At 39.3% G+C, this 20,098-nt stretch overlaps 1 protein-coding gene across 4 annotated transcripts in view; it reads right to left on the reverse strand.

Moving 5' to 3' along the window:
- The window catches only part of PIGK (phosphatidylinositol glycan anchor biosynthesis class K), a 125,565-nt gene that overhangs the window by 37,128 nt on the left and 68,339 nt on the right, over positions 1-20,098 (reverse strand). Inside the window, exon 10 of one of the 4 annotated variants that reach the window (XM_075067730.1) lies at positions 18,125-18,249. The exons of the other annotated variants lie outside the window; for them this stretch is intronic. Coding sequence (XP_074923831.1) covers positions 18,150-18,249 — 100 coding nt within the window. The 3' untranslated portion in view covers positions 18,125-18,149. Of the gene's footprint in view, positions 1-18,124; positions 18,250-20,098 lie in introns of those variants that run through there. 4 annotated transcript variants of the gene reach the window in all.

Consider the following 20,098-nt stretch of genomic DNA (forward strand, 5'->3'; position numbering starts at 1 on the left):
AACTATTCCTCATTTTAACCTTCCCTTTGAACAGAACACTCAGTTTAAGATTGAGTTAGGTATGCTTGTAGGAGAGGAGTATCACTATATCGTCGTATTAAACACTAGTACCAAAAATATGGCCTTATTCTTCCATGGTCCTATGTAAATATAATTATGACAATTATTCTGGAGACAAGTTAACCTGTAGGCAGGGGAGGAGGAGGACAGAAAGGGATAAGAAAAGGGAAACAAATTTTAAAGGTGTTTTTTGAACATCTCTCTATCCAACAGTGTGGACCACCCCATCCTTTTCTGCCTCCACCCCCTGCCCAGTCCCCTTCTTCTTTTTGGCCCAATGTACATGTTGGAATTTTCCTGTTTCAGCTGGAGGAAAAGACTGAGGTCATCTCTTTTGGGGGCTGTTTGCTGCAACAAATTCTTAGTACAAAAGCCAATCAGGGCAGAAGAATTAGAGTAGTCAGAGTAATATGCATAATCACTGTGTGATTTCTGAGAAATAACTCTGCTGATTATGCAAATCCCTGTACTCTGATTGGCTAGCTGTCATTATTCACCCACTAGGACATAAGGATCTGCATCCAGTATAGTTATTAAGAAATAACCATACAGTGATTATGCAAATCTGATATCCACAACCAGAGTGCACAGAATTGCACAACTGAGAATAAACCCTCTAGTTATCCATCAGCAGCTGTTACGGCATCCATGCACTCTGCCTGGTTGAGACAATACCATTTGATTGGAACTGCACAGATACTGTTAGTATCTCTGCTACAAAATAAGGTAACTGCCCTGGAATCCATGCTTTTCATACCCTCAGACAACTGTGGATATACTTTATGGCACTTATGTTCTTTATACCTCAACAGGGATAGGGTCATTTACACCAACTATTGCTTTCATCCTGCAAGTTCTTGCAAGGTGTACAGCAAGAAGTGAGATGCTGTCATAGTCCAGATCAAGTCTCAGTAGAGACTATGGGTGGGCATATAGCCAAGGGTCCTCTACGGCATGGAGAACCAAATCCACAAAGTGAAAATCTCAAACTACTTGTGCATCCAATCCCTTACTCTCTCACGTCCACAGGGCAAGAGAGGAGTAGGCTGTGGTGGAACATTGATTTGTCTGACGAGACAGGCCTAAGTGCAGTCCTCAGGAAACCAAATCAGGTATGTATCCCTCTCTTTGGGCTTTTTAGTACACGCATATGCCGTACCATGCTATACCCAGGCATCAGAACTACACTAGAACGCTGCTATTTCTCTCCTAGACATGAGACTTCTTAATCATGTGAGCCTTCCCAACACCAGGGAATTCCTGACATACAAACTGGATAAAAGTAAAGGTTCTCTGTTCTTGAAGGTAGTTGCAGCAACCAAAATGTTGATACTCCTGTTTGAAAAAATCTCCAAAGACGTATTTTAGTAAAGCAGAACTTCACTAACTTGTGCTAATAACTGATCTGTGAATAACCACTGTGAATCAACAAATTTTGAGAATTAGCAAGTTAGTGAATAAAACAATTTAGAAAGGATAGTTCATGACGAATTTACTTTGCTCATTTGGAATGTGCAGTCCAATTTTCATTATTTATGATACTACACTGTACCAGTAAATCTACTGTATAATGTTTTGTAAAATGCATGAGGTCTTACTAAGATGAGCGCTCCTTATGGCTCCATACTCAGAGACCTTTCCTGACAAGAATGGGGGTGGGGGCTTGTTTTTATAAACTGTGAATTACGGAACGTGCAGGTTAGTGAAGTAACTAAATTATGGGCCCACGGACGGATGGATTTCTTTCTCACTTTTTGAGGGAAGGAGGAGGGGGGGCTTGTACGTATGTTTTACAAAAGCCTCTCTAGACATTTTACTCCCAGCTTCCTTCTCTTCTGATCAACCTTAGAGCTGTTCAAAATAATAAATGGTTTGTTACAGAACAGTCCTATTTTTCTAATGGCATTCTGATGCATTTATTGTAATACCTGCATCCTTGGCTCTGCTCTGAGGGAGCCAAGAGAGAGCTACTGTTATGGTCTCCGTTGAGAGTTGTGTATATGTTGTGATATTAAGCATGTCTATTACGGGTGTTGTTCCCCTTAACTCAAAAAGCATGCAACCTTCTGATAAGCTCCTAGGCACTATGGTAATACTATAAATAGTAAAATAATTAATCACCACTGTCATAAACAGATAATTAAGGGTTAATGTCTCTTTTACCTGTAAATGGTTAAGAAGCTCAGTAAACCTGGCTGACACCTGACCAGAGAACCAATAGGGGGACAAGATACTTTCAAATCTTGGTGGAGGGAAGTCTTTGTTTGTGCTCTGTGTTGTTCGTTGTTCACTCTCGGGACTGAGAGGGATGGGACATCAATCCAGGCTCTCCAAATCTTTCTGACTCAGTCTCTCATGTTTCAAACTTCTAAGTAATTAGCCAAGCAAGGCGTGTTAGTCTTATGTTTGTTTTTCTCAACTTCTAATTGTTTCTTTTTGCTGGAAGGATTTTACCTCTGTTTGCTGTAACTTTGAACCTAAGGCTAGGCGGGGGGGCGCCTCTGGTCTATAGAAATCTGATTACCCTGTAAAGCATTTTCCATTCTGATTTTACAGAGATAATTTTTACCCTTTTTTTTTTTTAATTAAAAGCCTTTCTTTTTAAGAACCCTGATTGATTTTCCTTGTTTTAAGATCCAAGGGGATTGGATCTGGACTCACCAGGGATTGGTGGGGGAAAGGAGGCTGGATGGTTAAATTCTCCTTGTTTTAAGATCCAAGGGGATTGGATCTGGACTCACCAGGGATTGGTGGGGGAAAGGAGGGAGATGGTAATTTTCTCCTTGTTTTAAGATCCAAGGGGTTTGGATCTGTGTTCACCAGGGAATTGGTAAAGTCCGTCAAGGCAACCCAGGGAGGGGACGAAGTTTTGGGGGGACAGAGGGTGCCCCAGACACTGGAATTCTGGGTGGTGGCAGTGTATACCAGATCTAAGCTAGTAATTAAGCTTAGAAGTGTCCATGCAGGTCCCCACATTTGTACTCATAAGTTCAGAGTGGGGAAAGAAACCTTGACAACCACCACCACCACCACCACCACGGGATAGTATTTCCTTACTTAGTGTCTTCACTTAACATTCATAGCATGTCTTTATCCAGGTTCAATTCAGAACAGGTTTCAAAGACCTATGAGCTAATGTACACTAGAAAAGTTGTACCACTATACTACATCAGTTGGGGGAGTCATTTTTTACTTATACAGTTATAGGTCCTAGTGCAGATGGAGTTATACTACTGTAAATGTGCCTTACACTATTAGAGCTTATTTCACTTTCATGGTTGCAGGGTTTTCCTTTTCTGAGGGGGGTGAGGGGGGCACAGAGGATGGTGAAGCATGATAGGAGAGGCTGGCCCTTTTCTGCTTTTCTTCACTGAAGAGGGGAGAAAGGTCAAGGGCTGCCCTGCTTCCTCTTCTCCATTTCAGAGTGGAAGAAAAGACCAGGTTAGAAGAAATGGCACCTCCCACCAAGGTCATCCTGACTCTGCTTGTCCCCTTCACAGTGAGATCAAAGAAAGCAAGCACTAGTACCTCCTCCAAAGAACCCCCTAAAGCAGAGCCCGGAGGTAAGCATCTATTCAGAGAGAAGATGGACATCAGGAAAAAAAAAACTGGACTCTGCTATGAAAAACTACTTATCTGATTGAGCCCCTCAGGGATTTGTCAGTTGATGGAAGTGTGCTTGATCACAGATGATGTATCTTCTGGACTATAATTTCACAAAATCCACTAGCTTCACCATTTAGTTCATTTATATTTCACACTCGGATCTTTATAAAATTAAAAGTTAATTTACTTTAATGCAAGCTTCTTTGTGCTTTTAAAATAATTCTATTATAAACACACAGACACTTTGAATTAATTAATTTTCCAACCAGCAATAGGCCTTTCTGTCCCAATTGAGCATGACAGCAGACTATTGCCAACAGTGTCAATACGAGCTCGCACACTAGCGTATAAAAACAGTATTCCAGTATGCCCGACATCTGGTAATTTAGAGCATAAAGAGATTTTGATTCTCACGAAGGAGAGGGGAGAGAGACATAAAATCAGAGAATTAGGAAACAGCAAGAGATATCAAAAGAATATCTTAAAAAAATTCAATTTGAAAGCAATGTCTGTATTGCTGCTGTGACTCTCTTAGACAAGGGGAAGGGAGCAGAAGCCACAGAAAGTGATGGTAATTCTAGTAAAATGTGTCAAGATATTTAGTGAGGAAGCAGATTTGTTATTTATGTAGTGTCGTGTGGGCACATTCTGTGTCGTAACAGGCAGCAAGTACTAAAGAAAGAACTAAATCCCTATCACCAAGAGATGGCATATTACAATAGGGGATAGGCACATTTTAATACTCATGAGTATGGTTAGATTCTGGTATAACACTAAGAACAACATATAGTCACTATAGCTCATATGATTCACCCCAGAAAAGGAGGGCTTTCAGGAATTTTTTAAGCGTTGGAAAGGATGGGACTTGGTAAACAGGACACGCCAGAATATGTGGTTGCTTTGAGACTGAAAAACACTGAATAGTTGTCTAGGAGATTGTGGGCTAGCAAGGGTAGACATTTGTTCCTTTGCCTAGAGTCACCAGCTTTGTCGGTCTACACTGACTGAGTAGCTGTTCCAGGCATAAGAGCAGCACGACAGAAGAAATGCTGCAAGTGACAACAAAGTCACTATGTGGTAGCAGGATGCAAAGAGTGTAGCAATGGCCTGAGACAGAGATCCAGAGCGAAAGAGAAAACAGTGGAGGTGAAAATATTAATTTAAAATCTTGTCTGGCACCAATAGCTTTACTGTCTATAAATACATGAACAAGTTTGCACCTGGCAATAAAAACAACACAAAATAACAGTACTTTATGCACCACATCAGAGAAAGTTATTAGGTTCCCCATTATAGAGAGACTGAAATGGGCTATATCTGGTTTGAGTGAATAGTTTTTAAAATTGACCATTGAGAAATTTATGTACTATATCGAGACTAGAGAAGATTAAGAACTAAACCTTAGTTTAATGCCATCTACCTGCTCCACCTGCCAAGTCCTAGCTTTAAATGTTCTTAAACAGAATAGGTTAAGATGGTAAGAGTATCATTCAGCACCAAACATCATGCAAACACAAACCATAGAAAGCATTACTCCTCCCTGGAGGTAGTACAATTAAAATATGCAATAGGTGCTAATCAAACTCTTCTTACCTTTCCAGCATGTGAATGTTTCCCCTATAGATATGCTCAACTATATTATTTGACTAAAATGGGGGAATATTAAAAAGTAAAGTAAGTGTTTCAAAAAGATTCCTTACAGAACTTCTCCTTTACCCCAATCCATTTTCTCAGTTAGATAGATGAATATTCAGGTGATCTAAGAATATATTTCAGCACAAAACACTTGTGCTGACATATTTTGTCTTAGGTAGTGCAAATATCACATACACATGCCTATCAGAACATGCGGTGTACCTCATCCAGTGCACTAAATGCATCAGTTTTAACTATGTGGTGCACCTAGTACTCAACACAATTTCACTCACTTCCATTTCACTGTACCTTGGTAAACTGGACAGCTGGCAGCTTACCTTGAGTGACCTTGCATGACTGTCTAGCAGAAAGCTAACGTGTATCTTTTGCAGATCATTACTGTGGAGCCCTCAAAGTCACGTCTTCTAATGGGTAAGCGATTAGTGCATATTCAAGGATGACACGAGGAGGGAGCTATGGCTACAATGGAAATATGCAGACATTTCATGATTCATGAATACTGCCAGGCATGCCAAGATCTGTTGTTAGGGGAATTTGTTCCATGATGCTTATAGGACCTCCATTAAAGATGTTTTTAAAAGAAGATAATCCATAAAGCAATATGTAAACAATACATGCATCTTATCTAGACAATAATGAAAATGTATACCTGAGGCAGAAATGATCTTTGAAATCATGAAAAAAATTACTCAATGCTGTACCGGTAATCAGAGGGATGTCATCTCCCTATACACCAATATCTTTCACAACAATGGCATTCTGCGTGCCTCAAATTTTTACAAGATAATGGACAACATTCAGATATCCACCCCAAACACATTGCCAAAATCATCCATTTAATCCTCACCCATAACAATTTCACATTTAACAGCTACGGGGACACAGATGGCTCCCCAATATGTCAACCTCTTCATGGACCACCCTGAAGAAGAGTTTCTGGACAAATGCACCACAAAATCAACGATATACCTGAGATACCTCAATGATATTTTTATCTTCTACACAGCCAACCTAAATTCCCTCACAGATTTCCACCACAACTTCAACCACCACCACCCTTCATTAAACTCTCTCTAGAACACTCCCACACTAGCATCGACTTCCTGGACACCCCAATCAGCTTCAATAATGGAACCCTACAGACAGTATTTACAAGAAACCTACGGGTCACCAAACTTATATTCATAAACCCAGTAACACACCAAGAAATCTGTTTATCTACAGCCAGGGAATCAGATACCACATAATATGCTCTGAGGCAGTGGTTCTCAACCTGCGGCCCATGTGACATCCTCAGGGCCATACAGATATTATTGGATGCAGCCCACAATGGTAAATAGGTTGAGAACCACTGCTCTGAGGAGAAAGTTCAAAATATACATCTTCACACACTTAAACTGCCTTTGTTAAGCAAGGACATTCCACCAGAGAAATAGATCACATCATGAAACAGGCCACTCAAATACCCTGAGAAAACCTGCTTCAATATAGAAATAAGACCCTCTCCAACCGCACACCCCTAGTTGTCACTTACCACCCCACACTGAAACCCATACGGAGTATCATTGAACAACTACAACCCATATTCAATGGGGACCACATCCTGACAGAAATCTTTCCTAACCTTCTTTTTCTGGCCCTCAAAAAAAACCCCCTAATCTCATCATCAGAAGCAAGCTCCAACAGAACAGAACATACCAACTCAAAGCAGAACCAGACTCTGCCAGAATAACAGATGCAAACTCTGTAGACATATCTCCACTGCTATGATGATCAACACCCCCATCCAACATGCCTTTCAAGATTCATGGGTCCTACACAGGTCTATCACATCATGTGGTATACCTCATCCAGTGCACTGAATGCTTCAGTATCAGCTATGTTACTGGGGGTCATAGTGGATCACAAGCTAAATATAAGTCAACAGCATAACACTATTGCAAACATTCTGGGAGTACTAGCAGGGGTGTTATAAGCAAGACACAAGAACTAATTCTTCCACTCTGCTCCACACTGATTAGGCCACAATTGGAGTACTGTGTTCAGTTTTGAGCATCTCATCTCAGAAAAGATGTGGACAAAATGGAGAAAGTCCAGAGAAGAGCAACAAAAATGATTAAAGGTCTAGAAAACATACCATGGAGAAACATTGAAAAAACTAAATTCATTTAGTCTGGAAAAGGGGACATGATAACAGTTTTTAAGGACATAAAAGGTTGTTACGGGGTGGGAGCGGGAGAAGAGATTGCTTTCCGTAACCTCTGAGGATAGGACAAGAAGCAATGGGCTTATATTGCAGCAAGGGCAGTTTAGGTTGTACACTAGGAAAAACTTTCTATCAGAGTGGTTAAGCACTGGAATAAATTGCCTAGGGAGGTTGTGGAATCTCCATCATTGGAGATTTTAAGGGCAGGTTAGACAAACACAGGGATGGTCTAGATAATACTTAGTCCTGCCATGAGTGCAGGGAACTGGACTAGATGACCTCTCAAGGTCCCGTCCAGTCCTACGATTGTATGATTCTATGCGAGTGAAACTAGATAATTACTATGCTCTCAAATGAACTCCCATAGAAAAATGATAAAAGACAAAAACGTCACATCACTTGTTAGTGAACACTTTTCACAAAGAGATCATTGTATATCTGGCCTCAGCCCTCCTATTCAAAGGAAACCTACACAACACCTTCAAAAGACAAGCCTGAGAGTGTAAATTCATAACTTTATTAAATACTAAAAATCATGGACAGAATAGAGACACTTATTACAACAATTTATAACTCACTTACCCCCCCTTTAGCTTCCTTCTCCCCTAAGCCCCCAATGACTGGAGAGGTGTTATGGGACACTTCACCTTGAATCATCCCCTGAAATGGATGTTTATTACTTATGCTAAACAATCTGTTCCACTTTGTATTCTGTGTCACTCTGAGTGCATTTCCGTGACCTGAAGAAGAGCTCTGTGTAAGCTTGAAAGCTTGTGTCTCTCTCACCAACACAAGTTGGTCCAATGAAAAGATAAAATGCCTCACTCACCTTGTTTCTCTAATCTAAGATAATGGTTAGTTGGTACCTCAGCTAACAAACCAGTGGTCTGTGTTTAATACTCGGGTTAGGTCCCTTTATTACTAAACCGGCAGGTTTGGGAGAAACAGAAGGCAAGAAGTGCCCTAAATCACTCTCACTCTGTCAAATTCTCCAGCAAACTCAGTAATGCTGCTGACAGACTCTGGATGCAGCACAGAACAGCCTTTCTGTTTAGTTGTGTGGAGGAGGAAAAAATTGTCGAACTCCTGGTGCTTCTACTCCCACTAGCAAAACAAATATTCCCAGGTGAGAATAAATCCACAACCAGCTACAGCTTTACTTTAAATTTGGTATCACTTTATAATTAGAATAATCTGAGATTTAAAATAATACTTAAGGTCACAAATTGTTTTGGAAATAGTCACTATTTAATTCACAATCTCTTTTTTAATTAATCGAAGCAAGATACAAAACAGGGATAAGAAATGAGAACACTGGAGGAAACTATTTCTAGTGAGAAAAAAATTAGCATGTTCTGAGTTTGAAACACTGCTTCTTTTTAATAGCATAAAGACCAAAGTCTATCCACCTAGCCCTGGGGCACTTCGCTGCTTGACTGCTCATTGCATCTTGCACCTCGATTACAGTTGGGATACATCCTGAGCTTTGCTTCTGCCACTCATGACAATACTTAAGACAATCCATCAAGAGCAACACTTCATTCTTCACCTTTGCTCCTTGTAGCAAAAGCAAAAAAGTGATGAAAACAAAAGTCAACACCACCCAGAAACCTCTGACTGAATTTCAATGAAATCTTCAGAGAATAAGAAAAAAACCAAAACAAAACAAAACAACACAGAGTCACAACTTTCAGTTAGAAGGCTAATACTATTTAGATAACAATAGTACTATAAACAACATGGTACACCCTGCTTTACCTAAATAAGCCTATTAGCTAAAAGTTTTGGGAACAATTATCAGCAGTGCAGTGGTTAATAATTACATGTGACCAAACACCATAATCTATCAGAACATGGAGAGTCACCAAAATCAACAGTGAGCCTGCTCTTAAAAACTAACAGCAGGTTGTGCCAGGAGGTGAATACTGACCATTAAGTGGCTATAACTAGGATTTACACTTATCAATCCATTAAGATCATTTTTTCATCCCACTGTTTCTGCCTGGCTTGCTTCAGATTCAAGAGAACTGTTGTGCATTAGTTTATACTGTCAAGGCTTACTTTGCAACCAGAAGCATTTTTAATTTTTTTAAAATTAGATTCTCATTTTGCTTAGATTTACATAGTAAGTTTTTCACAACAGATCTTAAGTTCTCACATTTTCTTCACCTACAGTATATAGTTCTATTTTCCCAGTTCATGAATCATGCAATATACCAGCTCAGCTCTAATTTCTCATGGGACTGTTGGCTCCATCACAAGAGTCAGCTCGCTACTTTGGTGTCAGAGTAGTGGTGGCAACTTCGTCAGATCCAGTTTTATGTCTCTCTTTGGGATTTTAGACTTCCTAGTACTTATGGCCCTGTGAGAAAAACATTGTAAATGTAGACCATTGGTCTCTGTGCTTTTACTGACAATAGCAACTCTGTTGTAGTGCTGACACAATATTAGTTTGTCAGTATTTCTGCTATTTATCTCATTTTTCTAGGGTATATAAGCTGGCTATAGAATGGTAGTTAAGGTAGAAATTTAGCATACAAATACTTTTTCCTTTACCGAACAGTGGGAGAAAAACACCTCTCTAAACAGCAGTGTTAAACTACAGGAATGAGAGAAAAAGGTTAGCAATGTCAAATATACTTTTACGTTCCTATAAATATTCACAAGACTTCATTCCAGTACAAATAATGGGCAAGCTAGTAAGTCCAAAACACCCCCAAGTATTTTGGGCATTTTGAAAATGAACGGCTGTATTCTAAAATGTGGCTTCCTGTATTGTAAGTGTACAGGTAGGTCTGCCCTGAAAAATAAATGCAGCATTTGATCCTCCTGGATAAAACACTACCAGTTGTATATATACAGAGAAAAGAACACAGACACAGAGAGGACTCAGAGGCAGCATACTATAGAATACAGTATACTGTAGCTAACCATGTTTTTCCTTTTTAAAGAGGATTTCGTTTATAATGGTTCTTTTCTATAAACTACCCTAAGTATACCACATACTGCCATGACAAAAAGAATTTAGGACAGTATCCTGTCTCCACCAATGGCCAAAATGGGATGCTTCAAAAGGCCTAAGTGACTTTCCCCAACTCACCTCAATATTCAGTGCTATACTGCTGAGAACGTTAGGAGGGGCATTTTTTATTTTTTTTTTGGTCCCGCCACTGCACAGGAAGTGCATCTATCTTTTTAAAGTTCTGTCAATCTTACCTCCCAGACTGTGATTTTCAGTAATTTATGGAAGAGTTCTGTATTTATTCGCTTGGTTTTTGTTTGTATTTTTAACAGACCAAACTGAAAAATCCAAACTCATTGTTATAATATATTCACTCAAGCCAAGAGACTTCAGGCTACTGGACTATGGATTAATTAATATGTGATCCTAAAGACCAGTCAGCCTTCTTCTCAATATTTTACAGTTTGCTTTGCTACCTTTATTTATTCAGTATTTCAAAATATGAATTACAATGATGAGACAGTTTCATTGCAATTCTACTGCTCTCCGCTTAAGGTAATATGAATGGAAACGGAATATAAAATGATCTGTATTCAAGTTCCCCATGACATACTGAATGGATTCCCCCACAGCCAAGATTTTTTCTTTCTGAGGATAACGGAATCCACCTCCTTAAACTCCCTAAGCAGATAAGCCTACTCATTCACATGGTTATTCACAGTTAGCTCCACTTCTATGCAGCATTTTATATGGCTCAATGTAAAAGTAAAGAGATTAAAACACAATGTTAAGGAGATATTTTTTTTTGAAATCTCTGTTTATTTCCAGCCCTAAATTAGTACAAAGTCCATTATGTTCAAATCCTGCAATGTGGCGACATCTTAATCATTAACATTTTAAATACGAAGCAATTTTTAAAACGCTTGTGATTTTCATTATAAATTAATAAATGCAAAAAGCCACTTTTCTGCAATGTTATATTTTTGCAAGATTAAGGGTAAAGTTTTTGAAGCACCTAAGAGCCTTAGCCTGTGTCAACATGGGAAAGGGAGTGCCAGTATAATCACCCCAGGAAAGCCTCCTAAGTGGAGATGCGGTTTACAAGGGCAAAAAAAGAGTGCTTTTGCCTTATACCAGTTCCTCAAATGAAATAAAGTATCCCAACAAAAGAACCCTTTTGCTGGTATAATTGAGGGTATGTCTACACTACCCGCCGGATCAGCAGATAGCGATCAGTTTATTGGGATCAATATACCATGTCTCATCTAGACGCGATATATCAGTCCCCAAACGCACTCCTGTCAACTCCGGAACTCCACCAGAGCGAGCGGCGGTAGCGGAGTTGACAGAGGGAGCCACGGCCGTCGATCCCGCGCCGTGAGGACGGGAGGTAAGTCGAAATAAGATACTTTGACTTCAGCTACGCTAGTCACATAGCTGAAGTTGCGTATCTTACATCGACCCGACCCCTAGTGTAGACCAGGCCTGAGTCTACTCTAGGGCTTTTGCTGGTATAGAAATGTTGTAAAAAATTCCCCCTCCCAAGGTCATTACTATACCAGCAACAGTTTCCAGTGTATTACATGATCACATACTCTTTGCCCAAAAAAATTTCTAGGACACAAATGGTTACCATCTTCTAATTTTCTTCACCATCATAAAGATCTAGCATTTCTCCATCTAACTGACAGATTAGTGGCATGATCTGTTTTCTCCTCTCCCTAGTAGGGATGCTACAATGGTTCCATAATTAAAGTAACACTGAGATTTATACTTAAAACTTTGAGTTCTATGAACACCCTACAAAATGCTTTCCCAAATACACCTCTACTTTGATATAATGCTGTCCTTGGGAGCCAAAAAATCTTACTGCGTTATATCGAACTTGCTTTGATACACCGGACTACGCAGCCCCGCCTGCACGCCGCCCCCGCTCCCACCCCTGGAGCACTGCTTTACCGCGTTATATCCAAATTCGTGTTATATCGGGTTGCATTATATTGGGGTAGAGGTGTATACAGCTCTTGCTCTTACTTTTTTTATATGGAATGAATTGTCTGTGAATTTTCAAACAGATCTGAGTCCATTTAAAACTATTTATACTCAGAGACTCTTTTAAGAGATATTTGTTTTACTAAGTACCTTTTTCCTCTAGAAAATTATTTACTGAATTTTGAGATATGAAATCTGGTGTTTCTATTTTAATCAAATCTGGGTAAAATAATTAATGTATTTATTTTTATTTATTAACAGTTAGGTATAACTGTTTCTACTTGTATTTCAATGTTTATTGACATATATAAAATATAAATACATAAGTACTGGATGCTCCAAAATCAGAGCTCTCATTTTATCAATATTATGTTTGAAGTCTATGGGTGTGGATCTGATGCAATGATATCTTCCTCAGACTGGGAACAATAATTTCAGTCAGATAATGAGTACAGATTTCTTGCTCTAAGCTGCACACGGAAGAACTAACTCATACACAAATAATGGAACACAGTACATAGGTTCAAGAAAAAATCTGAAGTGACCAGCCACAAAAAAAAGGAAACAATGTCTAAAAATTGATTTATTTATTTTTTGCAGGGTTTAACTTAGCATTTATGGAGCTAAGTAGAAAATTCACATCCTATTGGCATTTATTTTTATGATGTTACAAAATAGCCTTGATTTCTGAATTAGAAATCTCTCTCTCATCTACCTTTGCATGTCTAATGTGCCCATCTCCCTGGTATTTCGGCTACTTATACGGTCCTTGGCACATGACTAGAGCTCTTGGGCTCTACGGTAATACAGATAAATAATGGACGTAAGCACCATTTTCATCATCAATGGTACTACCAAGTTGCTTTTATGTATATACTACAAAATATATATTTCCGGAGTGCTGGTTTCTAGTCCTATTCTTGTTGTAGAATAGCTAGCATGCATAGTATTGAGCAGCAGCACTAGACTATATGGGTCCCATACCAGAAAAAATAATGAAAATGTGTTCCTCCCACATTATAAATACAGTACCTTCTGCAGCAGTTTGTCACTGCCTTTCCTGTGTATCAGGGATTACGCATTCTTCCAAATCACATAATGACAAGCTGAATATTCATTGTTTATCTGTGATTAGTGCTTTTTTTTAATTGTATTTTTTCACTTTTGTTTGTCAAATGGGATTTCCTAAGTATAGACAGAGTGTAGGCAGAGTGTTTTATGTTAACTACCACTGGGTTTACTTTTCATATCGTAGCGTCCTCTGACCTATGTTTCTAAGAACACTGCTGCTGCTGCATTTATCGAGACAAGGATGACTGCAGTAAAGACACTCATCCTCACCAATAAATATATAACCGGTCACTTTGAAAGGAAAAATTTCCATTTAAGTAAATATGCTGCATTGTAAAGTACTGAACTTTCACTAGAGGGTTGCTTAGTGACTGTGGTTATTGTCTTGTTACAGAAAGCTAGACTGAACCCTGATAAATGTGGTATTTATTGATGAATCATATTCCTCAGGAGACAAAGCCTGGAAAAAAAAAAAAGATATAGCGAAAACAGCAACTGGGGCACCTGTCGACTCTTGCTGTAATGCCAAGTAGCCTACAAAATTCCTACTGCAGCTCTCACCCTTCATAACACGCTGGGGCCATCTTCCTATTATGGCAGTGGTGAGCTCCCATCACCCTTGGGAGAACTGATGTGATCAGGGCCATTAAGGAACAACAGATACTCTGTGTTTATCTGGTAGAACATGATTCATGAGAGATAGCAGACAGTGACGGTGGCTCCTTATCAGAAGAGCACACTGAAACCATGGGAATTTCATCATGTGTGGCTTCCACTTACTATAGAAGGGACTTTTCTTCTATATGCTTTTGTGACCAAAAAGAAGCTGAGCACACACAGCAACTGCAGACCTGAGCATCTTTAATAAAATCATGGCTTTCCTTAAAAGGCTCTTTAGAAAAAATAATCACTATTCAAAGGTGAGAACACCTGCCAGTGGAACACTAATAATCTGACCAAATCCCAGATGAAATCATTACAGCATAGCCTCTGCAGTGGAAACAGGCAATCCTGGATACTGCCAAACCTAAGAATTAAGTTTTCACATTTTTCTACTAAAACCCTATAGAATAATTGATCTGTTATACCTATCTTACATTACATATACCATAATTATACATCAAATTTTATATAGCAGAGTTTTAAAAGAAATCCACTGCAGCACCTGGACACCTTGTTTCATCACTCTCCCTCCATCAGGACAATAGACATATTGTGGAATATTGCAATTAATTGTCTGAAAGCTCTCTGGGTTGCAAATTTACAACCACAGAAAGTTGACTGTACACACACTATACTTCAGTACAGTAAAGCAAGCCTAAAATAAAAAGAGCCAATGACAAAACATGACAGCATGGCTCCTGAAAGATAATTCTCCATGTGGAAGCAAAGTCTGAAAATGCCTTCTTGAGCCTTTAGGAACTACATGTGGATTTTAATATCAGCCACTTGTGGTGCCACAATGAAGCACAGTGGCAGCTTTCTTCTGCTTCCTCTTCATCTGATGTGTATGACCACATTACACCATCTTAAATGTTTGAAGGAGTAGATATCTAAGATAATACAAAGTACAGGACACATTCTTTTGCAGCATGTGAGGAGGGTGACCTAAAGCACATGACCAAACACAAAGTGCAGTAATTCATGTCCTTAGATACACCATCCACAGTCTGAAGAAAATCCATAAATGATGTTTTAATTCAATAAAAGAAATAGTCTAGAAAGATACATATTGCACTGTGATTTGTTTTTGCCACCTACTGGATGTTAACTCTAACTGTAGAAATATTGTCACACCATATTTTCTTGCAGCATGCCCAGCACAGAATCTCTTAATGAAGGTTGCATGATGCAATCTGTATAGTCTACAAACAAGTTTCATTGCATCTATGAAAAGAGGCACGTCATCAATATAAAGTAAAATTGTAAGAAACAATTCCAATTTTAGCAGTATACAAAAGTGATAGCATCAGAGTAAAAATGTTTTGGAAAAAGCTATTACACAATGTAGATTTCTGAGTTTAAAGCGCTACTACACTACATCCAGTTTGATATGGTGCCTAATGTTAACAGGTTGATAAAGAAAGGAATCCAGAAAATATCCACACTATAATGACTTGTGTATACATAGTTTTTCTGTATATAAAGGATCACACTGTGATGGTGGTGTCTTAATTTTTCATTCAGGGATTAAGAAAATAGATGAAAAGGTAACATATGTGCATTTCCTCTGATGCATAATGCATGATATAGAGAGATGGGCATTTTCTAATAGGCTCTGGCTCTACACTTAAAATGACTAAATGACTAAAATGATTAAAGAGCCCATTCCTGCAGCCCATGTTCTAACTCCTATTGAAATCTATAGGAGATTTACACATGTAAGGTGGCAAAAAGGGGGCCCTAAATAATTTACAGAAATTATGCATTCTGAAGACTGTAATCCAGTATCATAGTAAGTAATATTCTCACTTAAAATACACTAATGCATTTTTTTCCATGGTGGATTGCACACTAGAGAGGAAAGGTTACTTATCTTTCTGACAAAAGACTGAGCAAAAGTATTGGGTTTGGGATGCACATAAGCACACTAAGGAAAAAAATGCAAAACTTTTCTCTTTCACATAATTTTGAGAGAGAAGTATGTATTTCATACTTCTATATAAAACGTAAATTGGTCCCTGATTCTTCATATAGAATGTTTTCTTCAGCAAAATTGAAGAAACAGACAATAGCATTAGAACTGCACTGATGTGTATGAGACTCCTCAGGCGCTGGTATAATCTATGGTGGTTATGTACCATCTAGACTTCAAGATAGAATCATATTTTAATACTGTCAGCGGTATGTGTGCTGCAACCAAGTACTCTGACAGCTGTTTGCCATGTGGACAGAGAGTCAGTAATTATTGGGCAATTTTTTCCCGGAGGGGGGAATTTTCTAGGGAGGGGGAGTCTATACCTATAAGTCAAACAGAGATCTGAAATCTTATCTTCAATATTCAAATACAGAATTCCCTTAAGAATGAAAACTCTTGTGCATTTCTTATTTTCACAGATTTTTTTTTTTTTTTTTTTTAAGGCCAAGGGACCATTTTTGCCAATTTGGACTGAGATCAAATCTGGATCTGGTAAGTGTACAAGAAAAATGTATGGAAAGATGTGTTTGCTTTATGATTACATATGAATTTAGCATTCACATAGATAAAATCTTAAACTGCCTCCAAGAGACCAGTGCATGATTATAAATGTAAAAGCAATGGAAGGGCAAAACCTGAGTCCAAGTTAATACCTAACAGTAAATCACTGTGGAACACTGGTGTGTGTACAAAAGAGAAAAATCAAAATAGAGCCTGTAAATTAAAGACGATGGTGTGATTAGAACTTGAGAACAAATAAAGACACAGACAACTGACCCTGTGTGCACACACTAGTGACTAGATATCACCTTTCAGTAGTTCCTTTTTCGCTGAGGTGGAGTGGAACTCAGCAATGTGGCCTTTTCTTGGAATGAAATGCTTTCAAAGAAGTTACAAAGCTGCCTTCCTCTCTCTGGTATCCACGGGTAGTTTTATGGGCAATAATGACACATAAATAATCACATTCAGAACTATTGCACACCACACTAAGGGACTACTTTGGTTATTAAAGCTTTAATTAATTAGTTGGACTACGAACTATGTATTATGTAAGACCTTTACAGGGTCTGTTCTAGTACACTGGATCAAATCTCAACAATTCTTGAAACTACACTGAAGCATGTACATTAGAACAAGAGATATCAAGCCACTTTCAGTACAATTTTCACCATATTATAAAAAGCATTTCCTTTAATAAAGGGCTTATTTGACCACTATTGCTGAAATTACGTATATAATTTAAGCAACTTCCTCCCCTCTTTTTTAATTTTGGAGGAAAACAGCACTTTAAAGGATTTCTAATTGATACGGGGTGAATATTAGCCCTACATGAAGATGTTTACAGTTCATTTTGGATTTGGGTTTTTTTAATAGTATATCAGTGTGTTCACTTATATTTTCTAGTTACATTTTTCCTGCTTTCAAACCTTTTTACCTAGCTTCTGTCTTCAGTACTAGTAGTTGCTATGGTAACTTTAGCTCTCTTTTTCCACTGTTCATACAGGTTTTCATCAAACCCAATAACTATTTTTTTAATGTGATCTGCTCCAGAACAATAGTTCCTTGAGAAAGGCGAATACATTGCACTACAGCAGACCTTTACTAAATAAACACTACTGTTTGGGAGTATCATCAACAATCACTGAATATTGTGAATTAGCAAGTAAAAATTTTAAAAAGCCCAGGGTAGCGTCTGACAATATGTACTTTGTTCATTTATTTGACCACTGCTCACTAAAAATATGCCCATAATTCATAACAGTAGTAAACATATGATGGTAAGATTTGCACAAGTGATGATGCTTAATAATAAGAGACCTTCCTATAGCATCTTACTATGACAGTTTTGTGGAGAGAAAACAAACCTTGCCACCCTGGCTTTGTGTGGATCACAAATATGCAAGGGGACTAGTGCAGTGAGAATTAACTGTTTTATTGTAACTGATAAAAGTAAATTTTTAATCCTTCAGGTATAATTGCAGATCATTCCTTATGTTCATGGCTTCCCTATTTTGGGAAAATATCCTTGGAATATAGAGCACAGTGCTGGGCTGCATTCTTTAAAAAAAAAAAAAAAAAAGAGGTCAGTGAGGCATACATGACTATAATTTATTTATTATATAACAGCTGGTGTCCCATAATAATTGAGCCAACTGCAACTGCCTTCCACTATAATCCGAGTTTCTCACCTCAATGTCCCAGAATACTTAGCTTTTAGAGTAAAATACTTCATGAGGGTGTAGCAGGATCCCTGCTCTGGCCCTGAAGGGGTTAAAAACAGCCCAGGGAAGGGGCTGGGGCTGGAGAAAGCAGCCTTTTAGGCTGGGCTGATTGGGGGAAGTGGCAGCAGCTGGGGCCACGCCCCAAACTGAGCCAACAGGCCCTTATATAGGGGCAGAGAAGCCAGGAGCCCAGAAAGTCTCTCTCTGCATTCAGAGGGAGAAGGGCCTGGCTGCTGCAAGGCCAGACAAGGTACCTAGGGTGAAGCAGGGCTGGTGAAGGCAGCGGAGCCAGGGAGCTCCTGCCTGGAAAGCCACAGGCTGCAGCCTAGGGTAGGCTAAGAGGTACTGGGGTTGCAGGATGCAACCCAGGAGTAGGCAAGGCAGCAGGTCCAAACCCCTTTTGCCGATGACGAGAGGCTAATACTGCAGTCTGCCCCAGGGCGTGGGGCTAGTTAAGGACTGGGCAGTTGCCAAGACCCTGAGGCAAAGTGGGGATAGAGTGGGGGGTTCCCAGAGAGGGGAAACCCTAAGGAGAAAGGGGTTACTGCCAGGGGGCAGCACCCCACGTAAAAGGGGCACCGGGGTCCAGGGAGGGACACGGGGCCAGTAGCGGAAGCCGGAAGGCGGATCACCGGCCTGCAGAGGGCGCTCCAGCTGCAGTTTTGAGCTAATTCCCAGGAGTGACCAGCAGGAGGCGCCGCAGGGGTGAGTCACGCCCGGTTACAATGGGTTTTTTCCTACAGGTAATTTTTTTTAATTAAAAAATAAAATTAAAAAATAAGAAAATCCTTTCTGCTCTTTTGGCATTACAAGAGGTCAACGCTTCTTCTTTCACCTCCAAAGGAATCCACCCTCAGTAAAAATTGATTTTTTTTTTTTTTTTTTGGAGCGGGGAAGATACACACAAACATGGGTCAGCACTGAAATTCTAAGCTGGATAAAAGCTTATTTAAGATTAAATATGAAGCATCTAATATGGCGGGACTGAGCATGAGGAACACAAATCCACACAAAGCTAATATCTGCACTCTTGGAGCAGACTCCAATACCCATACTCAGACCAAGTAGTGCCTTATTCCACAAAGCAGTCCCAGTGACTCTAGGAGGATTATTCATAGTCCAACATGAACAAGGGTATCTCACTCAAGGAACTACCCAACATGAGTAAGGGAATCAGAATCTAGACTTAACCACAGATATAAGCCTCATGCAATTAGTTAATGTCCAATTACTTGGTTAGATGAATTTGCAAGGTCACCAAGTGAAGCTGTAAGGAAAAAAAATAGCACAGCACATATGCTCCACGCTTAGCTATTGCAGCTCTAAAAACTACCCCCAAACACAGAGCTGTGAAGACAACTGGGCCTTCAAAAGTTTTAACTGGAAGTGGCGAACGTGTGCAGTCAGTCCCCTACCAAAGAAGCTTATAGTGTCTTTCCAACAGCACTAGCCTATCCTTTCCTAAGCAAGGAACTTTTCAAACTCAACTGGTGAAGGCTGCAGTGCTTATAAACTGTGAAAATCACAGAGCTTTGGATCAAGGAACTTACATTCACCGCTTTTATTTGTATTACTTCAGCACGCAGAGGATCCACTCCGATGAGGACCCAATTTTGCTAAATGCTGTACAAACACATAGGAAAACATAGTCCCTGCCTGCAAAGGGCTTGCAAGCTGAAGAGTGA

This window comes from Chelonoidis abingdonii, chromosome 7 (assembly GCF_003597395.2).
Source record: "Chelonoidis abingdonii isolate Lonesome George chromosome 7, CheloAbing_2.0, whole genome shotgun sequence".
Taxonomy (NCBI): Eukaryota; Metazoa; Chordata; order Testudines; family Testudinidae; genus Chelonoidis; species Chelonoidis abingdonii.